Source organism: Acinonyx jubatus, chromosome C1, assembly GCF_027475565.1.
Source record: "Acinonyx jubatus isolate Ajub_Pintada_27869175 chromosome C1, VMU_Ajub_asm_v1.0, whole genome shotgun sequence".
Lineage (NCBI taxonomy): Eukaryota > Metazoa > Chordata > Mammalia > Carnivora > Felidae > Acinonyx > Acinonyx jubatus.
Window position 1 is genome coordinate 76,516,836 of NC_069381.1, and position 27,550 is coordinate 76,544,385.

Genomic DNA, 27,550 nt, shown 5'->3' on the forward strand with positions numbered 1-27,550 from the left:
CATTCAACGAGCAAGGCTGTGCTGCCATGCTGTCTGTGAAAGAGGTGACAAGTGCTGTCGAGTTCAACAGAAAGCAGATGGACGCTGAAGACCTGAAATGCAGTTTTCACATACTCACCTGACTATAACAAGGACTCATTCACAAGAGTTGTTATTTCTAGTAACTAATGGGGTCTCCAAATATATACAACTAAAAATAATGATGAAAGAAGTTATTTTTTAAAATGTGCTTTCAAACTGAGTTACCAGATATTTATATCCCTCTGCAAGGCAAGGAAATTAAAACGGGCAAATCTCTTATCAAGGCCACAGTTCCTTTCTCCAATAATTTGTCCTTGTAATGGGCATTAGTATTAAAAATATATTTAAGCACTTTTCTGCTGCTATTGTCCAAAATTTAACCCACGTCTCAAGACCATAAACCAACACTGGCTTCAAATGTTTGCAGATCAACAGGTAAGAGGAAGCCCTAACTGTTGGCTCAGCCGGCCAACTCCTCCTCTATTCCATTAGCGATCACCTCCTTTCCTTTACTTCGGATTCTCACCCTTCATTCACTTCCGATTTCTGTGTGTGGACGTCTTCTAAACCCTGCACCACAGCCTCCTCTCCTCTCTCAACCATGCTACTCCCAACATCCTGCTTGGCCATTACCAGGCCTGTTTCCTCAGGGAAAAAAGAAAAAAAAAAAGGGAAGGAAGGAATGTGAGGGGAGCAGGCCTGGTGATCTCTCAGATCCCTGCCAGCTACAACATTCTGTAATTCTAGGATTCCTTGCCCTAACCACCTGGTCTGTGAAAAGAAAACAAGTGACTGTCATAAATCAGTCATTAACTGAAACCACGTAAAATTTACCTTCCCCCACTTTAACGTAAATGTTTCTTGCTATCTTGAGTTCAGTGAATGAAGTGACTGCTCCGTACTCCTTTCGAGCCCAACTTAGCAGACGGTCGTTTCTATAAGGGAATCTCTTTTCTTCTGTTTTTGCTGACAAGGAGAAGTTTCCTGATGAAAACTGGACCATGGAACCCTGAGACACCTAGAGGAAATAGAACAATGTACATGTTTAATATGGTACAGTCACCTGGAGCTGAATCATAATTAGAGAAAGCACTTATCAGACAATGGGTATTTGTCAATCCAACCTCTTCTCTTTGTTATACAGGTGGGTCTTTTTTCAGCAGCTGATTCAAGAAACAGTCCCAAGGCTACTTCTCCCAGGAAACAACAAAGCTAGCAGTGACGCAAAGAACCACTGGTATTTTTTAGAAACCAGTGACGCAGGATTGTGCCATTAGAATTTGTAAAGAACTCTGTGATAAGAGACTGCAGAGTGCATTGTGAGTTATCACAAGAATGATCATTGCTATTTTTCCTGATATCTCAGTTGAAGTCCAGCCTTTCAAGTAAAGAGTTTCTAGCCTAGCGGAAACTAGGGAGTGTGATCACGGGCTTGTCATGGGCTTCAAGATCAGGGCAAGCAATCCAAAGTCCAGTTAGCAAGTAAACCTGATGTCCAGGTCTTCCATAACTGCAGCCTCTACTGACAGCCACCATCCCAGAGACACTGGTTTGTGTTGTCCTGGGCAATGAGATAAAGAGAATGGCTGGAGGCTGTCAGTCTTCTACGACGTCGCACTGCTGCCTAGAAGGGAGATAAATGTATGTTACAGTTTATTTTGTGAGACCCCCAAACACCCACAGATAATGAAGTCAAGAGGCTGTTAGACTGATCCTAATAAAACTTTCAGGATGATTTATGCAAGCACCACATTCCTGCTGGATGCATCTAGACAATCGCTGACCTAGCACATCATGGTATATATAATTAACACATACAAAGGAGGAAAAATATCATCTTGCTGCTGCACTGCAATCAAATTTAGTTGCTGGTGAAAATATGCACATGTCATCTTAATTGGCTAGCATTTATAAAAGTAACTGATTTTATGAATGTCAGGTGAAACCTCAAACTGTCAGCAACAAGGTTCACAAATTCCCAAGCCACACTGCTATAAATGTATTAAATTTCACATTAACTATTTCTCATTAACAAAGAGCAAAGGAGTTTCCGAAGGGGGTTACAAATAACCAGACTAAAAGCAGGCTGAGGGCAGGGGTTTTGCTTAGGGTTCTATTGCTTACAGCGATGTTTGCAACCTTAATGCACAAACAACATAGTACGTACCCCAACTATGTGCTAGGCACTGTTATTTTCTATTCAATTATACACAGGTACAGTAGTCCCCCCTTATCTTTGAGGCATATCTCCCAAGACCCCCAGCGGATGCCTGAAACCACAGACAGCAGTGAACCCTATGTACACCATGTTTTTTCCTATACATAACTACCTATTGTAAAGTTTAATTTATCAATTAGGCACAGTAAGAGATTAACAATAATAGCTAGTAATAAAATAGAGCAATTAAAACAATATGTTGTAAATAAATGTGGCCTCCCTTTCTCAAAACATTTTACTGTACTGTATTCACCTTTCCTCTTGCAATGTCAGATGATAAAATGCCTACGTGAGCAGATGAAGCGACAGTGTTAGGCTACTACGGACCTTCTGACAAATCATCAGAAGAGGAGCATCTGCGTCCAGACTGTGACTGATCAACAGTAACTAAAACCATGGAAAGCAAAACTTTCAGATCAGCAGGCACTACTGTGTATATTTAAATGCTAGCAAAGACGTTCTTCGCCAAATTGATTCCATGACCTACTAATGCTGTGGTCTCACTCTTGGCTGAAAAGCAGAAGCATCTAAGAGCTTCTAACTATTATGAGGTCCAGGCCACACCCAAGACCAATGAGAACCTTTGGGCTGGGACCCAGACCTCAGATCATTTTAAAGCTCCCTGAGTGATTTCAAAGGTCAGCCCTGGTTGAGAAGCCCTTCCTTAATTGGAACTGAGTGATCCGTAATTTTAAAAGCACTATTATGGGTCAGGGGCAGCGTGGGCACCTTGCAGCTTCCTCTCTACCAGTGGTTCTTCACTGGGGTGATTCTGTTCCCCAGAGGACTTTCGGCAACATCTGGAAATATTTTTGATTGTCACAAGTGGGAGGGAAGAGCTACTGGCATCTGGCAAAGAGGCCAGGGATACTGCTAAACGTATCACGGGGGGCAGCCCCCGTGACAAAGATGACCCAAAATGTCGACAGTACTGCGCCTGAGAGATCCTGGTCTGACTGAATGTTGCTAACATTCAAACGTCTACTGGATCCCCAGATTGAATCCTCAAGTTGACAGTCATCTCTATGCTAGAATTTGGGCCGTTAGGTACTTAATAAAGAGTAAGAGAAGCTTCCTGGTTTAGGAAGCCCAAAACTAATCATTACTAAGGTGGACATAAACCATGGCCTCTAACAATAGTTACCACCTCATGCACACCTACTATGTATCAGGTACCACGAAGTGCTGCGAAGAACGCTAATGACATTTGCAAAATATGTCCTGATGCCAGTTACATATAAACAAAATCAGTGGGGACTGTCCAGTTTTAACCTTGTTTTGAACAATGCCCGCAGAAGAAAAAGTTCCTGAACCATTTACCTGCCAAACAATAACCATGCCAACATATGTATAAACCCTGAGACTTAGCTACTCACCAACACTGAACTTCAGTGTTTATCTGATTTTTATGACTGAGGCACTGTAGTAAAATCTTCTTTTCACTGAAAACCACTTGTGCTAAAAAGTCATTTTTATCAAGCCTGTCACCAAAAAACCCACAACAGTGCAAAGGCCTTTGTCCCTCTGCCAGCACAGTTCTGAATGTTTCGGCAAGTATCCCTGGATGTTCCGCTCCTTTTGTCCTCATTCATGTTACAGTCATAAAATAAAGCACTTGAGTTTTAAACACCATGTACCTAGAGTACATTTCTTCGGAGTAGAAGGTGGGGTATACAGTGTAAGAGAGAAATAAGGAGCAACTCCCAAATGCATCCGAAAGTAACAGAAAAGCGATACTAGGGCATGGCTGATTCTTCAAGAAGGGGCAACTCCTGGCTGATCCCTCCATGTACCACCAACCCTGCTCCAGTCTGTCTTCTCCGGGGGCCAGCAGCAAGGTTCATCCACTCACAGCTGAGGAATTTGGAAAAGGAGTTAACTGCCGCTCCTCAGGCACATTCCAATAAGAAGAAAGCCAAGCTGCCAGAGGCAGTGAAATGTCCCTGACTGCAGGTCAGTGGAAATTTTCTGCTGCGGCACGGGGTTAGTCAGCACTCCTCCTGATCACCAGTTCTCCTGGCTCTGACAAAGTTGCACGCCGACAAAAGTCGGCCCCAACCCCCACCGAGTTTTAGAAGGTGTTGTTATTTCCATCTGATCCTCAGGATGACCTATGAGCTAGGTTACTAGGATTTCCACAGTGGAGAGGAAGAAACCTCAGAGAAGCTAAATGGCACACACAAGGTCAGAGGATCGGCACGGGAGGAAGACCAAACAGGAGACTTCAGACTCCTGGTCATAGTGAGCCTCTGTGCTAACCGTGCCAGAAAGAAGACCTCATCAGCTCCCGAGGCAGATTTCTGTTCTATCTGTAAGATTTGCCTTCTACCCATGTGTCTGAGCTATGCCTTCCAGAGGAAGAATTCCTTCCTCCTTCCTCCACGAGATAAGCCCTTCAATCATCTGAAGATGTCAGTTGACTCCAATCCTGACTCTACTTCTTCAGAGCACTATTTCCAGCCCCCTCACCTCCTCCTCAGATACTGTGGTTATCAGTTCTTCAACAGCATAGTCCCTGAAATGTGGCGCTCAGGACAAGACTTGGGGTTTGGGGTGTGGTCTGACAAATGCACCGTAATGGTTAATTATGTGCCAACTTGCCTGGGCTATAGGGTGCCCAGTAATTTGGTCAAACATAATTCTGAGTATTTCTGTGAGGGTGTTTGTGGATGAGATTAACATTTAAATCAGTACACTAAGTTAAACAGACTGCCCTTCCTAAGGTGTGTGGGCTTCATCCAATCAGTTGAAGGCCTGACCCCACCCCTGGAATAAGCTCTTCCAGGTTCTACAGCAGCCTGTTGGCCTTCAGATTCAAATCGGGGCATGGACTTTGCAGATTCTGGACTTGCCAGCCTCCATAATCACAGGAGCCAATTCCTTACAATAAATCTTTTTCTACATATATGTGGACACTGCATGCAGCCCAGAATCACATTAGGTTTTCTATCAGCTGAACTCTGCTGTTATCTCATATTCATTAATTTATATTTCAAACATACACCTGCCAAATTTTTCTTGAGCACCTCCCTCATCTGTGCCGGGCACTGTGTTGGAGGTGCTGGGGTAATCGCACAGAAAGGTGACAGATGAAACTCCCCGGCCTTGTGGAGCTTACAGTCTGTTAAGGAAGCCAGAGGAGCACAATAAATAAGCGAAATATGTAGTATCCCAAGAGGCGCTATGGAGCAAAATAAAGTGAGAGAAGGGAAGGCTTAAATGTCATGGGGAAAGTCCAGCTGAGAAAGTCACAGCATAAAGCCCTGCGGAGGTCAGAAGGAAAAGCATCTGTGGTTGAAACAGCAGCGCATGTAAAGGTCTGGCAAGCGGAAGGGAGAGAGGCGGGGCCGGTGTGGCTGGAGCACCGGGAGGGACAGGTAGATGAAAAGGTCAGAGAGGTCAGAAAGGTCAGAGAGCCGAGAAGGTCCAATCTGACCTTGCAGACTGCCACTAAGGACTATGGTGTTTAGTCCAGGTGAGATGGGACACCACTGAAAGTTCACGAAAACATCTAAAAAATTTTTACCTCTGGCTGCTGTGGCCAGTCTAGATTGAAGAGCGGCAAGAGCAGGAGACCAATAGTAGGCTTCTGCAATAACCTCAGGGAGAAAGAGCAGCATCTCACGCCGGGGAGGTGGTGGTGGAGATGGTGGCACCTAAATCCCCAGGGCTCATTTTACCAGGTTGAGGCTCTTTCCATCCTTCCCTTATAGCAGTAATTCTTTCATAGAAACACAAAGTCTTATATTTATTCCTTAGACCCATATTTCAAATCTGTGTCGGACACATAAAAATCCTTATTCTGGGGGCGCCTGGGTGGCTCAGTTGGTTAAGCGTCTGACTCTTGATTTCGGCTCAGGTCATGACCTCACGGTGGTGGGATCAGGTGACACATCAGGCTCTGTGCTGAGCATGGAGCCTGCTTGGGGTCCTCGCTTTCCCTCTCTCTGTCCCTTCCCCGCTCATGCTTGCACTCTCTTTCTCTCTCAAAATAAATAAACACACATTTAAGAAAATCCTTATTCTGTTAGCTGTCAATATCACTGAATTGCACATGGGTGCCTTCTATACATTCATCTAAATACTTGAGCAGTGGAATAAGACCAGGCTAAGGTCTGTGACTTACAGGTTATACTCCCATGCTGACCCAAAGATGCTAAACAGCACATGCTGGGGTCCCAGGTTGTTCATCAACTACAAAGTAACCCCATAGAACTGTCCTCACCTGGTCTGTAAGGGCATCATGCTAGAACCTGTTAAGAACCCTGCTGAAATAAACACATGATCTATCACTGTCATCCCCCCTACCATCTGGCACTCTAGTCTCCTACCTGATCTTCATGGTATGGTATCCTTATTTGAGTCTGGATTGGGTTACAGTCTGTGGAAGAACACAGACATAAAGAGAAGAGCAAAAAACAATATTTTTCTAATACAAGGAGGGGCTACAATCACCACTTCAAGGAAAATAACTATGAGTGAATATGGAAATGTTTTAAAAAATGTTAAGAGCAAGGATTTTATATTTGGATAAAATGGCAGGTATTTTCTTTTACTCCACCTTATTGGTGGGTTCTTGCCATGCCGCCACCCCATTTCTGGCCCTGTATCTCAAGACACCTGCATCTCAACCACTAGAGTAACCCCCTATCTTCCAATCTGGTCTCCTTCCATCACTCCTCCACCCTGTTGCTGGGAGATCTTTCTAAAGAGTAAACTCATGACGATGCAGGACAGTATCTAAGCATCTTAAATGGCATATGACCAGAAAGGGCCTCTGCCTGCCCCACTGGCTACCACTCCCCCGTGTACTCACCATATGGAATCGCTTGGTGTCAGAACACATCCTGCTACTTGAGGCTCCTGAGTCTTGTTACATCCAGGTCCCTCCCACCTGGACTGCTCTTTCCAGCCTTCCTCATCTGGTAACTCTCCTTGAACTTCCACAGAACCACCTTCTCTGTGAAGCCTCCCAGACTCCCCTTCTGTCTTCAGGGTGGAGCAGCGCACAGGTGCCTTGTCAGACCTCTAGTCGAGCCCCTCTCTCACATGAAATGTGACTCTTTATCAGCAAAACTGATAAAGAAAAACAGCTCAAGGGTCAATCAAGCACCTTGCTCATTCTAAATCTCCGGGGCTTGCGTGGCATGGAGCTTGGCACAAAGCAGGGACTCCATAATTGCTTGCTGAATGAGAATCGGTTCTGTTACTTACAGGAAAGGATATGCCATAGTTTCTTCATTCCTGTAACCCAAACTCCTTACTTCTCTCACTGCCTGTGGAAATGCTCTTTCAGCCAACATTTAAAGCCCATGATTTGCCTTTTCACCCAATACCTCCACCTAAAAACAAATTCTTACATCATTCCATGTCCTCCCTTGAATTCAGCGAACTTTCCTCCTGCTTGCTAATTAAAACCCAATCCTCTGACATTCCCTGACATGACAAACATCTCCCTGTGGGAATGAACGGAGCATAGAGCTTTAAGAATCCCGATCCTTGGCAAGAAGGGGCAAACGTGAAGCACTTTACTGCCCAACAAACCCCAGGCTACTGAGATGCACACTGAGCCACCTCCTGAATGCTCTTCCCTACTTAAACCATGCACGACATTTGTATTGTAGATTCTGGTTATGCTACCATATTTTTTTTTAAAGAGCAGAACATTACTCTATCTGCCAGTGCTGGGAGTTTTATTACAAGAACTTACGGCTAGGCAACGAGAGCCAAGTTTATTATTTTTTCTGGATCAGATTCAACAACCTTGTCCAAAAGAGCAAGAAAAAAGCAAAGAGGCAACCAGCCCTTTTTGTTTCCACACCTGCATTTAAACTTTAACTCTTAAAGTCCTAAGCAGATCCATGGAAGCCTCAAGATTTATCTCCCAAGTTCTAGTGAGGTGAACAAATCCTGGCTGATGGGTGCAGTCACCATTTTCCTGGAACTGAGGCTCTCTGTTTTAGCACTTAACTCAGCACATCAGCTGACTCAGAGGCCTGGTGGTTGCATCACAGTACCCCTGTGGGCCTCCCCCGAGTTAGTTTGGTCTTCGGTGAGGGGGGAGAGAGAAGATAGTACCATACTATAAGGATTCACTCATCCTATGCCCTTCCCCTCCCCTTCCTCTATCCCCTCCCCACTGCCCTCACCTTAGGAAGAATGTTCCCTGATGAACAGTCCTGATAAGGAAGTCCCATCTAGGGGCACCTGGGTGGCTCAGTTGGTTAAGCATCTGACTTCGGCTAAGGTCATGACTCGTGGTTTGTGAGTTCAAGCCCCGCATTGGGCTCTATGCTGACAGCTCAGAGCCTGGAGCCTGCTTTGGATTCTATGTCTCCCTCTCTTTCTGTTCCTCCCCTACTCATGCTCTGTCTCATAAAAATAAATAAACATTAAAAAAAAAAAAGAAGTCTCATCTGAAGTTTCTCCTCACCCAGTCACATGTTATCTTCTCATGGGGCCAATTAAAAATTACAATCCAACCACCCAGCAGCCCCCACTCTAGCAATCCTGATATACCCCCAAACCTGCTTTCCATGTTCTTGGAAAGTCACCTTCTAAACTACCATATAATTTACTTATTTATTATGTTTATTGTCCATCTCCTCCTACCAGAATGTAAGCTCCTTCAGAGGCTGGGATCTTTGCTTTGTTCATGGGTATACCTGATGCACCTAAAATAGTGCTGTATTTAGAAAAGATATTCAAGAAGTATTTAGTGAATGAATGAATCTTGAGGTCCAATCAACTGGTAGTACCTGCCTAAAGTTCTGTGCTAAGAAGGACTCTGAGGTCATTCACATACGGAAGTAGTGGAGAAATGAGAACGAGCACTTCGATCAGTCACGTGTCTGCCAATGGCTCAGAGCACCCTGTACCTGCTCTATAGCTGTCCAATACAGTAGCCACACTCCATTGAACACTTGAAATATTGCTAAATAAACTGACCTGTGTTGCAACTGTAAAATACATACTAGATTTTGTACTGTGTCATATAGTACAAGATTAAAGAAACCTCAACAATTTTTTATTGATTATGTTAAATGCTATTATGTAGATATACTGTGTTAAATTACATATGCCATTACAAATAATTTCACTTATTTCCCTTACTTTTTAACAATATATTTTTATGTTTATTTATTTGAAAGGGAGAGACAGAGGGAGTAAGAGAGAGGGGGAGAGAATGAGCATGTGTGGGGGGAGGGGCAGAGAGAGAGAGAGAGAGAGAGAGAGAGAGAGAGAGAGAGACACACACGGAGAGAGAGAGAATCCCAAGCGGGCTCCATGCTGCCAGTGTACAGCCAGACTTGGGGCTCGATCTCACGAACCTGAGATCATGACCTGAGCTGAAATCAAGAGTCAGACACTTAAGTGACTGAGCCATCCAGGTGCCTTTCCTTTCCCTTTTAAATGTACTAATAGGGGCACCTGGGTGGCGCAGTCGGTTAAGCGTCCGACTTCAGCCAGGTCACGATCTCGCGGTCTGGGAGTTCGAGCCCCGCGTCAGGCTCTGGGCTGATGGCTCAGAGCCTGGAGCCTGCTTCCGATTCTGTGTCTCCCTCTCTCTCTGCCCCTCCCCCGTTCATGCTCTGTCTCTCTCTGTCCCAAAAATAAATAAAAAAACGTTGAAAAAAAATTTTTTTAAATAAATAAATAAATAAATGTACTAACAAAAGATTTTAAATTCCCTCTGTGGTTCACATTTTATTTCTATTGGACAGTATTACTCCAGGACCTCCTCCAATATGATTGTAAGGAAACACTGATAATATCCATCTATCCATCTGCTTCTTGATCTGGTCTCAGAACATAAATTAATGTCAAGAAGCCATCTCAAATCCAATGCTTCACAAAGTGTGATCCTTAGACCAGTATAATCATCCTGGAGATTCCAGGATGGGTGGGAATGTGGGGTCCAGGAAACTGCATTATAACTTTCCTCCCACCACCCCATGATTCCAATGCATAGCTGAGGATCATTGCTGTAGGCCATAGATACAAATATTATTTAAATTTCAAATAATCTTTGTGAAGCAAACAGGAACAGGATTGCAGCATGGTGATCAAGTATGAATCTTCTCCTCTGCAGTGGTAGAAAAAAGAAAAAAAAAAAAAAAAACAAGACGAGAGAGTAAAGCCAAGTCATGGATAGAGTCATCTTCTTGCACATCTGAAAAGAAAGAAATGGGCCTTGTGAAATCAGAGGAGACACAGCTCCCCAAAGATGAAGAAAAGCCTGCTGACATCGCAGCGGAAAATCTGTTCCAGGAATCACATACACACGCCGTATAGCTCAGCTGTGGTCCATTTGGAGCTTGAGCTGTGGCTGGTGAGCGCCTGCTATTCAGGTTACAAAGCTCCGTGGGGCTGCTCTGCTCACACACCCAGCTTCACACATTTACATGACTTTGGCATTGATGAAAGTGCAGCGTGTGGACAATCAGGATCAGCTCCTCTCCCTCTTCTATCTTGCCCTGTCCGTAACTTTTACCATTCCTATTCCTTTTCCCTGACTCCTGTGCAGACAAATCTCTTTTTGGAGTTGCCTGACTGGGAAAATAGAGCATAACAAGGAAAACAAAAAAAGCAAAGAAAAACACATCGACATTTCCAAAACACCTTTGGTGTCAAGTATTTGCTAGTTCCTTCCATTCTAGAGGGAAAAAAGACGTAAAGTAGAATAGGCATTTCTCTTGAATTTAGGTTTTTATATCAATAGTATTGATGGCAGATGGGTCCTAGAATTCATCTAACAGTGCCCACACAGAAAGGCATTGAGATGATGCTTTGGTGTATTTTGTGCACAAAGTCCATCCAGTAAAAACAAACTAACATAAAGTACTGGAACAGTACTGAAATATTTACCTCCCAAATGAGGACTAAACCCTACATTCTGAAAGCGGAAAATCACACGTTTTTCCTACCCAATTCCTGGGAGGGCTGTGCTTGCCTATTTCCTCCAAAGCCACGTGAGGTGAAATATGATCTGAAACATGTTTTCTATTAACCATATATCATGACTCAATGCTTTTTAAGTTTGTTTTAAAGAAATAATAACTTCCATGCCCATGAACCTACAGTCTTAATTTGTAATGCTACATATTCATGAGCCATGTGATTATGGCATCTGCCAATCGTGCATTCAAGAAACACAAATCCATGCAACCATTTAAAAATCTTGGGTGATTTTAATTTTGTATCTAAAACCAGATTACCTTCTTCCTTTAAAATGACTTAAAACTAATATTCAACACTTTTTCTCAAAACATTCATGATGGTCACCCTCTGCTTTTAATTTTTATTTTTGCTGAAATGGAATATAGAGAACTAAAGGATTGAAACAGCCCTCTGTTCTTAACACCCAACATGTTTACACATGCCAAGAACAAAGCTCTGAGATGCAGCCCTCTCACTATAAACACGCACAAACTTGAATGTAAGCCCCTACAAAAGCAATCCTCTAATCTCCCGTGGAAATGTTACAGAAACGATAGCAAAATATGTCACTGCATCTGAAAGACAGACTCAGTCCACACAGGTTACCAAATTAATGAAGCATGAGCTGCTTTACAATGTAGAGTTTTCCAAAGTAGAGTCCCAGGTCACAGAGGGACCCTTGATGGTCTTACAAAATGAGCTCTCCAGATTCCTAAACTTACCTTTCTCATCTGCCAGTGTTAGCAGGATTTTAGGATGAGCGTGATTCAAAATTTAAAGCGTACTTACCATCTAAAGGGTATTTTTCCAGGAAAAAACAAAATGTTGACATCATTATCATCACTTGCCATGATCCTCTATCTGTTTTTGCCCTCCAAACATGCTTCTGGGAATCCCTAGCTAGGGAAGATTCTTTTATTTTTCTCTTAAGTTATATCCAATCTGCCAACCCAGGTTCAAGAGCACAAATTGAACTTTGTAAGTGCTTGGCTCCTAATAGGTTCCTAGAATTCTCTTTATAGCGTTCCTCTTCATCAAATAGATAACCTAAGTTCTATTTTACAGACAAGGAAATTAACGCTCAGAGAAGCTACAGGATCGGCCCGAGGCACACAGCTGGTAGAAAGCAGGCTGACAACAGAACCAGAGGCTTTCTTTCCCATTAGAGAGCTGTTTCTACTCCACTACCGTGGAGTGGTCAACTACTGAACTCAAGAAATCAGTAGATCTGGGTAGACAGAGCCCCACCTTAGCCTCCTATCAACAGAACACTGGGAGAGAATAGCCATGAAGGTTCTTACTGATCACTTACTAAGTGAACGTTTCATAGATTCTGAATCTTCACATGGGACAACTGAAGATACTAGTGCTCTGAGAGGTTACATAAAGCCCCAGACTGCATAGCTTTAGCAAGGGACAAGTGCAGAATTAAAATGTCTATTAGACTCCAAAAACTATGCAATACAAATCCAGGCTTTTAAGAGAGTGAAAAGGGAAAGCAGTAAGGCAAAGCAGGGGACTATGTCCTTTCCTGATGTTTGCATAGAGATTCCCCCGTTCCGTTTGGTTATTTCCTTCTCTTTCTCCCCCTTCCCCAGCAGTCTAAGGAGTTCAGCTGGAAAAAGTAGGGGAGAGAAAATGGAAATGGAAGGGGCAGACAGAAATAGTGATGACTGTTATGGGAACAAAGTAATTACTTGTTGGGAAGAAGAAAGATTGGGTATAGTAAACAACAAAAGCTGCCAAAGGATCTGAAATCATTTGAAGAGAAACTCTGGTAGACCTAGGTTGGCAAGAATTATCAGGGTGTATAAATTTAAGATATAAATGCTCCCTGTGATGGTCAGTTTTATATGTCAATTTGGCTTGGCTATTATTATTCCTATTATATCCTATTATTCAATCAAACTCTAATCTAGATGTTGCTGTGAAGGTATTTTGTAGGTGTGATTCACAGCCATAATCAGATAAATAAATAAGGGCAATTATCTTAGATAATCTGGGTGGGCCTGATTCAATCAGTTGAAGGATTCAAGAGCAGGGCTGAGGCTTCCCTGAGAAGAAATCCCACCTGTGGACAGCAGCTTCCACTCAGGCTGGAGAGTTCCAGCCCTCCTTCCTGATCACCAATCTGCAGATTTCTGCCATGCCTTGTCTGTCTCCACACGGCATAAACCAATTCCTTGCAAGAAATCTCTTTATATATATCCCCTACTGGTTCTCTTTCTTTGGATAACCACTGACTATTACAGCTTCTGTGAATGGCTGATGAAGGCTTGAAGAGAAATGGAGCTGCATATTCTGGCCTAGCAACCCCAGACCTAAGAACAGTTTAGGAAAAAAAGGTTCTAAAGGATATTTCCTTCAGGGGTGCATGATGGAGGTAGGGCCTTCAGCCCCAAGAATGGCTGGAGCCCTCTTGACCTTCCTAACATTAGCTCTCAACCAAAGGCAGGCCATGTTTCTACACTTACCTCCATTTTCCAGGCCACCCCGGATGAAGAAATAAATGATCCTAGAGGGTGAAAGACAGAGGGCTATGCAGGGTATTCTGGTAAAGCTTATTCAGAGACAAGCTAACCAGAGGAGCCTGGGGGACAATGTTGTTGGAAAAAGGATCAAGAAGCAATTTTAACACCCACACCCAACTGAAATACTGGCATCACCTAGATCCCAGTACTGTAGCAAGCCATTCACGACACACTCTGCTGAAATGAAACCAGAGAGGCAATTTCACGCCAGCTCCTCACTGGATCTGGTGAGCGATACCCTGATTTGGCTCTTCAGGTTCAATTCTGAAGCCCTTGTCGCTGGGACAGTCATTAGTGGTTCCAGGCTGGAGACCAGGGTTACAGAGGACATCAAAGTCACACCCTTGAATCAAGTGGTGTGACTGTCCCCAGTGAGGTCTCCATTTACCTTTCTGAAAAGTAAGGGGCACTTAGATTATGTACGTCCCTCAGAAGGCCATCCAGCTACCTTCTTTGCACTATCTGTGACTGAGGGATGATGGCAGGGGCTCTAAGCAAAGGGGAAAACAACTGGAGAAAAAAACAGCTCAAAACACCAGAGGGTTGAGGGGGGGTTAATCGCTTTTGGAATGCTATTTTTAAGGTGGCAGCCTCAGTGACTAACCTCCAGTCAGCGGGAGGGCAATGGCTGACACTAGTTCAAAAGCTTCACACGGTATCTAGGAAAACTATTGTTATATGTAGTTGGTTGTGATCAGGGCAATGTCCTGCATCTAGATATCAGGGGAAATCGTTCAACCTAAATACCTTCCCTCTGCAAAAGGAAAGCCCTGGGTCAGACGACAGTGGACGATTAAATTCCAATATCCCTGGCTACACCAATTTGCTCCCATTCAAACCCCGGATCAAAGTCCAAGATAGGAGATAAAAGGGAGAAAGTAGGGAAAAAGCTAACCCAAACTACTAATCCTTATCATTAAAAAATTATTATTATTGCTAACATTTATCAAGCACTTACTATGTGCCTGGCACTATTCTAAGCACTATACATGGGTTATAGATGCCATTTATTTACTAGCTGTGTGATCAGGCACAAATTAACTTAATCTCCCTTTGTGGAAATGATTTCCTCATGTTAAAATGAGGATAATAATTGTACCTACTTTACAGGCTTGTTATGAAGGTTAAATAAGGTAATATATGTGAAGTACTTGGAAGAGTGCCTAGCACATGGCTCATGCACTAAGTGTTTGTCAAATGTACACATACATGTATACATAGCCTCACAATGGGCCACGAGGGTTGTCTGACAGATCATAAGGTTGACAGGCCATAATTCATTCCTCACTAGGCCTGGACTGTAGCCTTCTTGTCTGAACTTCCAGAAAAGGATATATGAACCCTGTTTTCAAGGGCTGGAGCAGTGCTGGCTCCAAACAGTAGCTCTGAACATCACCCAGCAGCCTGTATCAGCCAGAAACTATAGAATCTCCAGAACAGACTATGTCATAAACACAGAATGGCTAGAGATCAAATGAGCTTTTGTGGGCTTTTGGCAGAGGTGGCAGATGGCTAAGCACCTGACTTTCAGGTATACCCTGGGTCCCAAGATCATAGTTGTGTCATTCGCCACCAAAACAGGACAAGGCAGGAGAGTAAGGAGGACTCCCTGGCCTGGTGGCATTAAGAGGCCATCTGAGGATAGGGTATTAGCACCAAAGGCAAAAAACAAGGGCAAAAACTATTCTCAGGATATAAATTCTACCTTGGACAAAGAAACAAGAAAGGCTAAAGGGACCCCTTCCTCTGCAGAAATCCACTTCCAAGCTAGGGGTTTGGATGATGGAGGTTTAGAGTGTCGGCGCTGGGCTGCCTCAAATAAGTCCAATGACTCCATTCCCGGGAAGGAGTCAGGCCATCATGCAGTCCCCATTAGAGATGGGGACTGCAGGCCACCTGTGGGGAATGCTTACCAAGGGCCTCACTGTCTGCAGTGAGAGGACCATGGCACAGCCACAAGCTTTCAAGCTGACCTCACCAGAATCTCCCAGGAGATAAGTTTCTCCCCCTCCTATTACACGAAAAAATATTCTGCAACCTCCCTTAACAAAACACTCACTTTTTCTACCAAACAGCCCTTGCAAGCTGCCTACCACATTAACCAAGGGCACCAGACATATAATGTTTGATACAATTGCCCAAAGCTTGGGAAGGGCAGATCCATCAGGTTGCCAGAGTAGCCTTAGACAGCAAAGCCTTAAAGGAAGGAATGGGACTCTACACGAAGAAACCTGCCTTCTCTCCTTGGTAAAATAGAGTTTATTTAACCTCAATTTGTTGAGTGAAAGCAAAGCCTTCACAGAGCTGGAGCCCAGGCCTGCACACAGACATGACACAGAAAGTCCAGTGGAGCCAGGAAAAGTCTACGCTTGCGTGAACCCTCCAGGACAGGATGTCTCAAGCAGGAAGAATACACCCAGGCAAACCTCACAAGGCCAAGGGGCCACTCACTGGCAACATTCACAAGCCTTAACCCAGCAAGTTAAGATAATCCTAGGAAGTCTTCCAAAAAACTCTTTCTGGACCAGGATTACCAACTGAAACTGGACTCATTCCAATGCTCTAATTGCCACAGTGACATTTAGGAAGAGCTCTCTTGACCACAAATGGGCCAGAAACTCATTCCTAGGAAATATGGTAGTTGACTGACCCTAGTTCATGAGAGGATCAAGCCCCTTACAATTAGGGCTCTTATGGACAAGCCACAAAACCAACAGATAAGCAGCCTCTGGAACAAAAATGCATGGTACACAACCACTCGGAATATCCCAAAGGGCACAGTGAGTCATTCCACAAGAGACATTTTTTAAAAAGAAGAAGAACCAATCTTGAAATGTTTAGTTATTTAATCTGTCTTTGAGAGAGAATTTGTTTAGGGGAAAGCCTAACTGGAAAATCCAAAATGGTATATCTAGAGCCCTAGTCTATACACTCCTAGTACACAGGAGTGACATTCCTGGTTGAGCAAAAACCTATTCTTGTGTCCGCAACCCCGACCCACACTGCTCCTCCGTCAGCCTCACAGAGGGAGCTGCCTTCATTGCATTTGGAAGAAGAGAATTCTCATTTTCTCCAATTTTCAGGATCCAACAATGGTACTTCTTTTTTTTTTTAATTTTTTTTTTAATGTTTCTTTTTGAGAGAGAGACAGAGCAGGGGGTGGGCAGAGAGAGGGAGAATCCAAAGCAGGCTCTAGGCTCAACTGTGATCACAGAGCCCGACGTGGGGCTAGAACTCAAGAACTGTGAGATCATGACCTGAGCCGAAGTCAGAAGCTTAACCAAGCCACCCAACAATGGTACATTTTACACTGGTACCAACAATGGTACATTTTACACTGAAATGCAACTCCTGGGGTGTCTGGGTGGCTCAATCTATCAAGCGTTCAATTTTGGCTCAAGTCAGATCTCGTGGTTCATGGGTTCAAGCCCCACATCGGACTCTGAGCTGACAGCTCAGAGCCTGGAGCCTGCTTCAGATTCTGTGTCTCCCTCTCTCTCTGCCCTCCCCTGCTCACGCTCTCCCTCTCTCAAAAATAAATAAAAACATTTTTAAAACTTTGAAATGCAATTCCCAATCTTTTCTTTTTAATTTTTTTTTTCAACGTTTATTTATTTTTGGGACAGAGAGAGACAGAGCATGAACAGGCGAGGGGCAGAGAGAGAGGGAGACACAGAATCGGAAACAGGCTCCAGGCTCTGAGCCATCAGCCCAGAGCCTGACGCGGGGCTCGAACTCACGGACCGCGAGATCGTGACCTGGCTGAAGTGGGACGCTTAACTGACTGCGCCACCCAGGCGCCCCTGCAATTCCCAATCTCTTAACCATCTCTCCTATGTAATGGGTAGCTCCTGGAGGGCAGGCAGACCATTCCATTTCTCTCTGGAACCCTCCATACCTAGCACAGTCCCCAGCATCCTGTAGGCACTCAAAACTGGTTGTTGGATGAATGAACAAGCGGATACAGAAACCGTCATAGCAGGTATGCTAATCTAATGTTTTTCTAAGCGTGGGGAGAAGTGCCAAGCAAGGGAAAGGAGGAATTTAGAAAAAAAAAAAAAAATCATTTCCAGATTTTTAAATGCAACATAGTGGAGAATACAGGGATTTTCCTTTTTTTTTTTTTTTTTTTAAGTTCCCTCCTTCACAACCAAACTTGAATGCCTGAGTTATTCAAAGGGCATTTTTGGATACTACAACTCTCAGTTACACATCACTTGGAGTTAAGAAAAGGAAGGCCTGGACATGCACTGTGGTTTAGGCTGTGCACGTCCCTTCCTAGAGTGGAGCTAAGCACACATCTGGGGCTATTTAACAACTGATTGGAAATTTTGCCTTCTGATTTCCAGTTAAATACTGGGCACAGGAAAACAAATAGCACTTGTTTTTCACTGAGCCTTGTCAGTCATCCAAACTGCAGTGCGGACCAGAGAACTGCCTGTGGTTTGGTGGCAGAGGCCCAAAAATTTAGACCTTTCCACCCCATCCCCCGCAAGTGCAAGTAAAAGGAATAAACCAGATTTTGGCAACACTCGCCTCTTCACCTACCCCTCCCTTCTTCTCAGACACACAAAACTAGATTTTAAATATTAAGCCTGTAACTGGTATTAATTTACATTTTTCATTAGGATTAAATTTTGATTTGTTTTTATTCCAAAGCCAATAGCATTGCGTTTGGTTTCTCTCATTTTTTTTTTTTTCCAACTGCCCTGCCCTGATATTTACTTGGATTTGCTGAAGAGGCAATGTTCAGATTACCATTTTCTGTTTCCAATTAAATTGGGATATAATATCTAACATTCATATTATCAACAAATCAGAGAGTTTAAAAGCTGAGAGGAATTTCAGAGACTGGCTACTACCACCTCCTTACTTTAGAGATGAGGAAACTGAGGCCCAAGTAAGTGATTTTGCCCAATAATACAGAACTAGTTAGTGACAGAGCCACTTAGTGCTCAGGCCTCCTGGTACCCAGGCCAGGCTGTTAACCAGAAAGAAAAACCCAAATTACCTCTGAGTACAGCTGTGAGATAAAATACAGAATAGCTAATTAAATTTGAGTTTTGGTTAAACAATGAATAATTTTTTAATACGAATATGCCCCAAGTATCATATGGGCATACTAAAAAAAAAAGTATTTGTTGTTTATTTGAAATTCAAACTTAATGGGCATCCTGTATCTCTCTTAACTCTGGAAACCTTATCTTAGAAACCAATATCCCCTCCCACTCCACACCTCCACTCAAACATATACATGTATACACACATTTCTTTCTTTTTTTAATGTCAATGGATGGAAAATGTAAGTTGCAGCACAGTAATCCCAAGAACAAGTGAGATTGGAAGAAGTCGCTGCTTATTTTTCGAGGTTTCCTTATCTTAGATGCCTTTCTTCCTTATAAGCATGCAAAGCAACTAAGCCTGACATTAAATGGCTGCGTAAGGCCCCTGGATTAGACATTTTATGTGTCATCTTGAGATTTTCTGCTTGTCCCAAGGCTCTGAGTCTGTAGACCTTGCAGGAGAGCACACTCAGGTTTAGAATAGAATAAAACAAGATTAGGGGCTCCTGGGCGGCTCAGGTGGTTAAGTGTTTGACTCTTGACTTCGGATCAGGTCATAATCTTACGGTTTGTGAGATCGAGCCCCATGTCAGGCTCTGCACTGACAGCACCGAGCCTGTTTGGGATTCTCTCTCTTCCCCTCCCCACTACAAGAGGGGCAGAGACAGAGGGAGACAGGGAGAATCCCAAGAAGCCTCCATGCACAATGCGGCGCTTGAACTCACAAACTGTGAGATCACGACCTGAGCCAAAGTCAGACATTCAACTGACTGAGCCACCCAGGCACCCTGGATCTACATTTTTTTTAGCCCCTCCATCAGTTGATGGATATTTGGGCTGTTTCTACTACTTTTTGGTTGTTAAGAATAATGCTGCTGAGAACATTTGTGGGTGATTTTTTTTTCTGTACACCTAGGTTTTGCCCAATTGTCTTCCAAAGCAGCATTTTACTTTACTGTCGGCAATTTATGAGGGTTCCAATTTCCCTAAATCCTCAATAACACTTGTCATTATCTGCCTTTTTTATTAAACCCATCCTAGTGGGTGTGAAGTGGCATCTCATTGTGGTTTTAAATTTGCATTTTCCTAATGACTAATGATATTGAACATCTTTTCACGTGCCTATTAGCCATTTGTGTTTTTTCTTTGGTGAAATGTCTATTCAAATTGCATCATGTTTCTTAACAAAAACTAGTATTGTCATGATTTTTTTTTTTTTAAGCAAACTCAGGTTGGAAGTTCAGATATTTATTGCCCCACTGAACTATGCTTCTTCTTCTATGTGGAAATAATTGCAAAAATAAAAATCCTTCTAAGAGATTTTTCTTTGTAGTTTCAACATGACAGACTGAGGGGTTAGGATTATTCTTATTTCTAATTGCACTGAGGGACAGCTCTAACCTACTCAATATTCTCTGGGCCATCCAGACACCTTACAGAAGAAAATCTATACAGCTGTGACAACTCCATCATGCATGTGCGTGTGCACGTCCATATACACATGTGTGAGACTTGTACTCAAAGACTCACTGCTTGACAATGACACAATAATCACCCTTCATTCCGTTTCCTACATAACCAGAACAACCGGATAAAGGAACTACATTCGCAGAGGAAACTCAATCCCATTTTCCCCCTGCCTGACACGCTCCTTCTTGCCTGCACTGTGAAATCATAAGGAGGGCTGGAATGATTTGACAGAAAAAAAGCCAGACACCTTCATCAGACAGTATTAAAGTATAATATTTTTAGTCATTCTCATGGTGGCTGAGACATTCAGAGCAACACAAGTTCCTACTAACTAATTATGAAATGTTTCCCTTTTAAATTTGGGCATCATAATAAATGCAGACATGTCAAGTTAAATTAAAACGTCATCTTGAACAGATGAGTAGATATCATTGCTTCATCTCTTCTCACCACCCTGCTTAAAAAAATAAATAAAAACTAAGACAAAAATCAAAAAACAGAACTGTGTAGTGCTGTAACTTTACCTGGAAAGTAAAGATAGCTTTAAGACAGTAATGCAGGCACTACATTAATACACATCTTAGACAAAGAATCAAGAGACGGCCTCTCTCCTCCACAACTCGGAGCTCTTTGGGTAACCTGGGAGGAGACAGTGATGGAAACGGCTAAGTCCCAGTGTCTGAAAGTCCCACAGGCCTTCTCAAGTGTTTGTAAAATAATGTAACGGTCTTGTTTCTAAATTTGAACTCTTAGCTATTATACATGGATCAACAGACCTCATCCCTGGTGTGTCTGTCATCCAGCAGCAGACCCCTCTGCTGCAATGGCTTTCCAGTGGATGCACAGACCCTGAAATTCCTTTCCAGCAACACAGGGTAAGGGAAGAGCTTGCCTTTACCCTCTTTACCTCACACACTGTCAGGGAGAGCTACCTGGCTTGTGAGAGAGCTTGTATACCTCCTCCACGGACCTGAGAAAATGAATGAGCAACACATGTTCTACTAGCTTTTCCAGGCCTTGAAGACATGTACAGATGGGAGAAAACCATTTTACCTAAAGAAAGCCTGCTGGATAATAAAGTAGAGTTCAAGTGTCCCGGAATGTAAATCCTTGGCTTCTCCCAATGCTGTCTCCCCTGTGTTGGTAATTTTAGGTTCATCACTTGATCTGCAATCTCCTTACATGGGATCGACTCCAAAGAGGGATGATGTTAAGTTGTTTAACTAAAACTGTCTCCTTTTTTAACTGTTAGTGCATTTTAAACTGATGGCCAAGACGCAGTTCTTATAGATCTTAAAATTAAAGCAAATAAATAATAACTAGGAGTAAGATACTTTCCATTATAACCCATTGAGGGGTAGGTTCATGAAGAATCCAGAAAGTGACCAGTACAACTATGATATATGTAGCCCTCACTTTTCATCTGGACCTGTAGCCCAGAGAAATAGGAACTCCTTTTAATCTTGGACAAGCCAAGCTACACATTTATAATTAGAAATATAAATTATATTTTATAATATATATATACATATTATATATAAAACGAAGGGCTCAGTCAGTTAAGCATCTGACCCTTGATTTCAGCTCAAGTCATATCTCATGGTTGAGATCAAGTGCAGCGTCAGACTCAATGCTGGGTGTGGAGCCTGCTTGGGATTCTCTCTCTCCCTCTTCCCCTATCCCGCTGTGTGTGCTCTTTCTCTCTCTCTCTCTCTCTCTCTCTCTCTCTAAATAAACAAATAAAAATAGAAATTCAACATCTTTTCCAAGTGTTCTTTACTATGACTATTAATAAATAGCCACAACAACAACAGGTAATATCTATGAACGGGGTCAGGCACTGTATTAAACATGCTACATGTAATCTCTTTTAATCAAGGTAACAACCCCATGATGCTGGGACTATTAATTTTCCTTTATTACAAGTGAGGAAAATCAGGCTTAAAGAAATAAAATAATTTGCCTTGAGTTACTATTTGGATTCAAAGCCGGGTGGGCAAAGCATTTACTCATAACCTGTCCATAACCTGCCCAGTGTGGTAGCCTCATGCAGCTACTAAGCACCTGAAATGTGGTTGGTATGCCTCAGGAACTGTATTTGTAATTTTAGTTAATTTAAGTTTTTTTTTTAAGTTTTAAAAAAGTTTTCTTTTTTAAGTTTATTTATTTTGAGAGGGAGAGAGGGAGAGGGAGAGGGAGAGGGAGAGGGAGAGAGAGAGAGAGAGAGAGAGAGAGAGAGAGAACAAGAACAAGTGAGGCAGGGCAGAGAGAATCCCAGGCAGGCTCCGCACTGTCAGCGCAGATGCTTAACCACCTAAGCCACCCAGGCGCCCCTAGTTATTTTAAATTTAAATAGCTCACCTATAGCTACTGTTTACAGTATTGCACAATATAGCTCAGCACTCTAAGGGCTAAACGCACATAAGACTTTATGATCATGGCCATTACTTACTATCACAAATACCTTTAGTTACAAGAGATTGACAATGATTATGAGTATGAAGGAGCCAGTCTGGGGTAAGAGCTTCTTGTGTAAGTCCTATCTGGGTTTGATAGAATGTCACTCAATTTGGTTTTGCCTGATGCTTCATCATGACCAGATCCAGGTTATGTGCATGTTTGGCTAGAATATAACATAAATGATGCAGGTTATCACATTTAAAGGCACACAATGTCCATGTGCCCCATACTGGTGATGTTGATTTTGAAGATTTGGTTAAGGTACCGTAGGGTATCTCCACTATATATAGTTATTGTTTCTTCTTTTGGTATTAGTAAGTAATTTGGGTAATTTAAATAAAATATACAGTTCCTCAAACTCCCTCCTCTTCTGCTACATTTAGCTTCTACTGATGACTCCTGCCCAATAAACTTTTACTATGATGATTGCAAAACCAGGAATTTCTAACTCCATTATCCTTCTATATCACTGATTGGCATCTGACTATAATGAAGAGCTGTCCCTTATCCCTCTTTACTCATTTATTTATCTACTTATTAACTGTACTGATTATGGATTCCTACTTTATTCAACAGGTACCTTTGAGTTTTTAAGTGTATTCTTCAAATGTAAGTACAGATATGCTCATTATACAAGAAAAAGACTATTAACTGAGGCCTCTTTTTGTTTTGGATGCTTTGGGGCGATGAGGCTTAAAAGCCTAAGGCTCTGCAATTAAGGACATCAGCATGGAGCCCTAGCAGTAGACAATGTGAGTTATCACTGCGAAGGGCAGTGTTGCGCATCATCAGACATGATATCATACCCCAAAAATTCCATCCAAACAACCCATCAATTTCTCCACAACCAGCAAACTTGAATGTTCTGGCAAACTCAAAAGGACATGATTTACAAATAGTAGGTAATATTTGGATCTTTCCACAAGAGCTGGGTTCCAGCTTTTTTATAAAATACAAATGTTTTCATTTTGGAACTGGCTGTGTCACTCTCTCAACAAACAGATCCTCGTATCAGAAAGTAGGCCTGTGTTATATACAAATAGAATGGGTTTGTGTGTATTTATTTTGTGGTCAGAGACCACACACCTAGTGGCTGTTTACAATGTTTACATTGCTCCTGATGCCACCAGAGGAGTCTCAGAGTGGAGACCAAAGCCCAGGCCACACAGAGTATGACTGCAGGTCCTGCTCTAACGTGGAAACTAGACCAGATCCTCCATCCACAGTCAGACACACACGTGCGGTGTTTGTTTTCCGTGACTGCTTACCTACACTGTCCAAATACCACTAAGAGCATTCTTTCAATTTAATACACTGTGGACTCTGGTATTATTTCAATGAAATAAGCCTTTTAAAAATGCTTGCAAAGTTTTAGGGTCATTATATCCTTATGCTAAGAACACTTTGGGAAGGTTTCAAACACTTACCAAGAAAAGTCTGGAGACCCCAACTGCCAGCCTCTCTGTCTTCAGATGCCAGACCAGGGGCTGTGGGGAGTTGAGCACAAACACGATAGGCTTGTGGTGAATGTGGACCGAGGAGATGGGATTTAGGTGCAGAGTGACCTAGGAAGCAACAGAAAGAGAAATCTTAACACTGGCTTTCCATTAAAATCACACAGCACAGCATCTGGAATACTTTTCCACAGCTCACCATTAAAAGAAGCTATAAGGTAGTTTAGATTCTATGGATAAGATATACTAGGTTGAACTAGATGCTGCTGCCAGTATTTGACCAATTTTTACTACAAAAATGACAACCCACACTAATCTCAACTAAAACATGATTCAGCTCCCAGTAATAGGGGAACACAAACAGAACACTTTTTCCCCCCCAAAGTTAGCAAAGACAGAGCAAAAGTTACCTTCCCTCAAGACTGCCTTATCCTTCAAGTCAAATGATTAAGCTAAAAACTGGGATTACGGAATGCCATGGGATCATCCCTGTGGATCACCAGAGAAAGGACTTTCTTCTCTTCCAGGTGAGCTCCAACCTCTAAAAAGTGAAGTGAGTTCTGCCAAAAAAAAGTGCTGAAAACTGCAGGAAAGGGGCTGCCAAGGGAAGTTTTCATCAACCCAGCTATTAGCTTAAGGGGGCTTTCTAAAAAAAAATGAAGTATAGAGAACACACAGAATAAAAACTGACTGTATGCAGACCTGGTCCAAAACAAAAACAAAAACAAAACAGCGAAGAAAACCATGAGCCTGGATAAGAAAGCTGTGACCACTTTTGATAGTGGATCAAGGACTATTATAGGTTATCACTATCATCATTAACATCATCAAAAAGCACCTATGAGGACAGCTGGAAACAGTGGGTTCAACATCCTCCCGGAGCATACCAGCCAAGATAGGTCAACATGAACACAGAGAAGCAAAAGGGTGAATAAAGAAATACTAAACAGATGCTTTCATAGAAGCATGTCTCATACTGGCTTTCTGTACAGAGGGGTGAAGCAAGACCCAAGAAGCACATATTTTAACAAGCTGAACTCACCCAAGAGCACCAGAAAGTGATGAGAGGGAAAGCACGAAAAATGACTTTAGCTGGCAAGACAGAGACTGAGTAATACACTGGGAATAACAGAACATCTCAGCCATAATCCTTATGAGCATTAAATGGCCTAGATCTATGATCTGAGTCTATACAGCCATCAGGGATAGAGCACTCAAAGCTGGACTATTTTACGTCTTCCAGTGGCTGCTGGCCCACTTTGATCTCAACATATCTCTGCCTTTTATTGTAGGGACTGCCTTTGACACCAATGTCGCTTATCACAACAGCCTCTCGGGTCACTGATAATACAACTTCGAACTTTACTTTCAGTACCCATGCCTTAGCTTAGCACAGGGTCGGTACTCGGTGAGTACCAACTGTATATTTAATTCTCTAATTTCCAATGCCATGGAAGTACTTTATTCTATTAATAATTTACACTCTGGTGTATAATACCATCTCTATTCATTAACTGTTGAGCATGTGTCTTAATTTCTGAAACAGACTGCAAACATTCAGTAGGCAAAGATATGTCTTACTATAATACTGTGCTGAAACAGAGGGCAGACAGTTATTTAAAGGATTGATTTACTACAGCAAATTTATAAATTTATGTTACCTAAAAGGTGAAAAAAGCTGAATATATTGATAGGTTCAAAGGGACGTAGCTAGCTAATTTATAGAAAAATTTCAGAACACAAGTAATACTATCATGACCTGTTTTTGCAACACAGCTAGGATCATCTTTACATTTGGCATATGCAAACTACTAAAAGCAGAGCACTAATGAAAAGTGATGTTGAGTACAGCTACAGCATAATAACACATTTCTTGGTTGTACAAACTCTACCTCACAGCATTTCACATAGCTGTCCGCATCTAGAAATAAACAGATCAATGGCCACTGTAAACAAGACAGGCTTGGGGCAAAGATTCAAACTGTAGTATTAACAGAGAGATGCACACTACAGAAAGCATATACTTTGGAAAGGGAAGAAAGGAGAGATGAAGTCATTACTTGTACAAAAGTACCTGAAAAATTGCTAAGAAACACTCTGTCATGAACAGTATGTGTCAGTAAAAAGTTTCCAGATTTATTCCTTCCAAACTGTTTATTGAGCACCATCATGGCACGAAGAATAGCCATGGGTATCCACAGAGGGATGTCAACTCTTTTTCTGTTAATTTTCTTTGCAGCCCTCAGGCATACCACTCTTGAAGTGTGTAGATAAAATTGCAATAAATATATATCTCAAATGAACAAGAATTAAAAAAAAAAAACTTAGGAAATGAAAAGAAAACTGTGTATGAGACAGATATTGGTGCTGGGGTCCAAAATCTTCCAGATGGTCAAAAGTGTCGAGGCCTGGCTCACACAATCAAGGAAAGATTTCTAGGAGCCACAGCTCTGAGCTTTCCTGGAAACGGCTCCCTCTTCAATATGTGGCAGCGTCTGGCCAAGATGAATCCCCGACTCTGGCACACAGGACCCAGGCAAAGCCCCAAAAACCATCTGGCAAAGAAGAATTCACACTATGATTGGGAAATTAAAAGAAAAATACTCAATACTTTTTTTAAAAGATCATTTGGCATGAACAAAGAGTCCCCCAAGCACCCACTCACCTAATCCCTCAACAACCTTCTTCTACTGGAATAAATCTTGCTGAAGGGAATACAGAGGACAACCAAAAACAACCAACAAAAGAATGAAGGTATAAAAGCTCTCTGAACGGTGGGGAGAACATACTCGGAATATCTCTGAAAGAATTCCTGGCTAAGGTGCCTACTTTCTCTCAGGCTGGAAAAAAAAAAAAAAAAAAAGCCAAGGAAAAAACAAAATCCTCTTTAGAACCAATTGTAACTTAGGATAGACTACAGTTACAAGGATAAGAACATTCTGCTAAAGGTTTTCTTGGGTAAATTACTGCCCCATGATCATGGTCTCATGACCAGAGCTGAAGAAGATGGCAGCAAAGAAACAGCTGTGGAGAAATGATACAAGTGCGTATCCAATGATTTCCAGCTTGGCAATCCAAACAGTAGTTCTAAGGGTTGACTCTCAATCCTATGTTAAGTCTACATGAAAGTAAGAGTCACCACTTAGTCCATGGTCTTCATAAGAAATAACAAACTAAACCTAGGGGCCATGTGGCTGTGAAGGAAAATGGGACTAAAGGGGATGCATCCCAAATGAGGCAACAATGACTAGTCTGTAAATAGGTGGCTTGTGTGTTCATCTTCGGCAGTAATAAAGCATTTGAGAACTTAATGCAAGATGCACCACACACAGAAAAACCCATATGTGCACTACATTTTGCAAGCAATGTCAGAGAAAACACATTCACTACAGG

At 42.4% G+C, this 27,550-nt stretch overlaps 1 protein-coding gene across 3 annotated transcripts in view; it reads right to left on the reverse strand.

Annotated features, from left to right (window-relative positions):
• Window positions 1-27,550, reverse strand: part of TGFBR3 (transforming growth factor beta receptor 3) — a 204,681-nt gene that overhangs the window by 49,748 nt on the left and 127,383 nt on the right. For 2 of the 3 annotated variants that reach the window (XM_027058619.2, XM_027058620.2), the window contains 2 exons: window positions 24,131-24,268; window positions 856-1,039 (listed from right to left, as the gene is read on the reverse strand). In XM_027058619.2, coding sequence (XP_026914420.1) covers window positions 856-1,039; window positions 24,131-24,268 — 322 coding nt within the window. Of the gene's footprint in view, window positions 1-855; window positions 1,040-7,055; window positions 8,332-24,130; window positions 24,269-27,550 lie in introns of those variants that run through there. The other variant, XM_053214422.1, reaches the window with a different exon arrangement.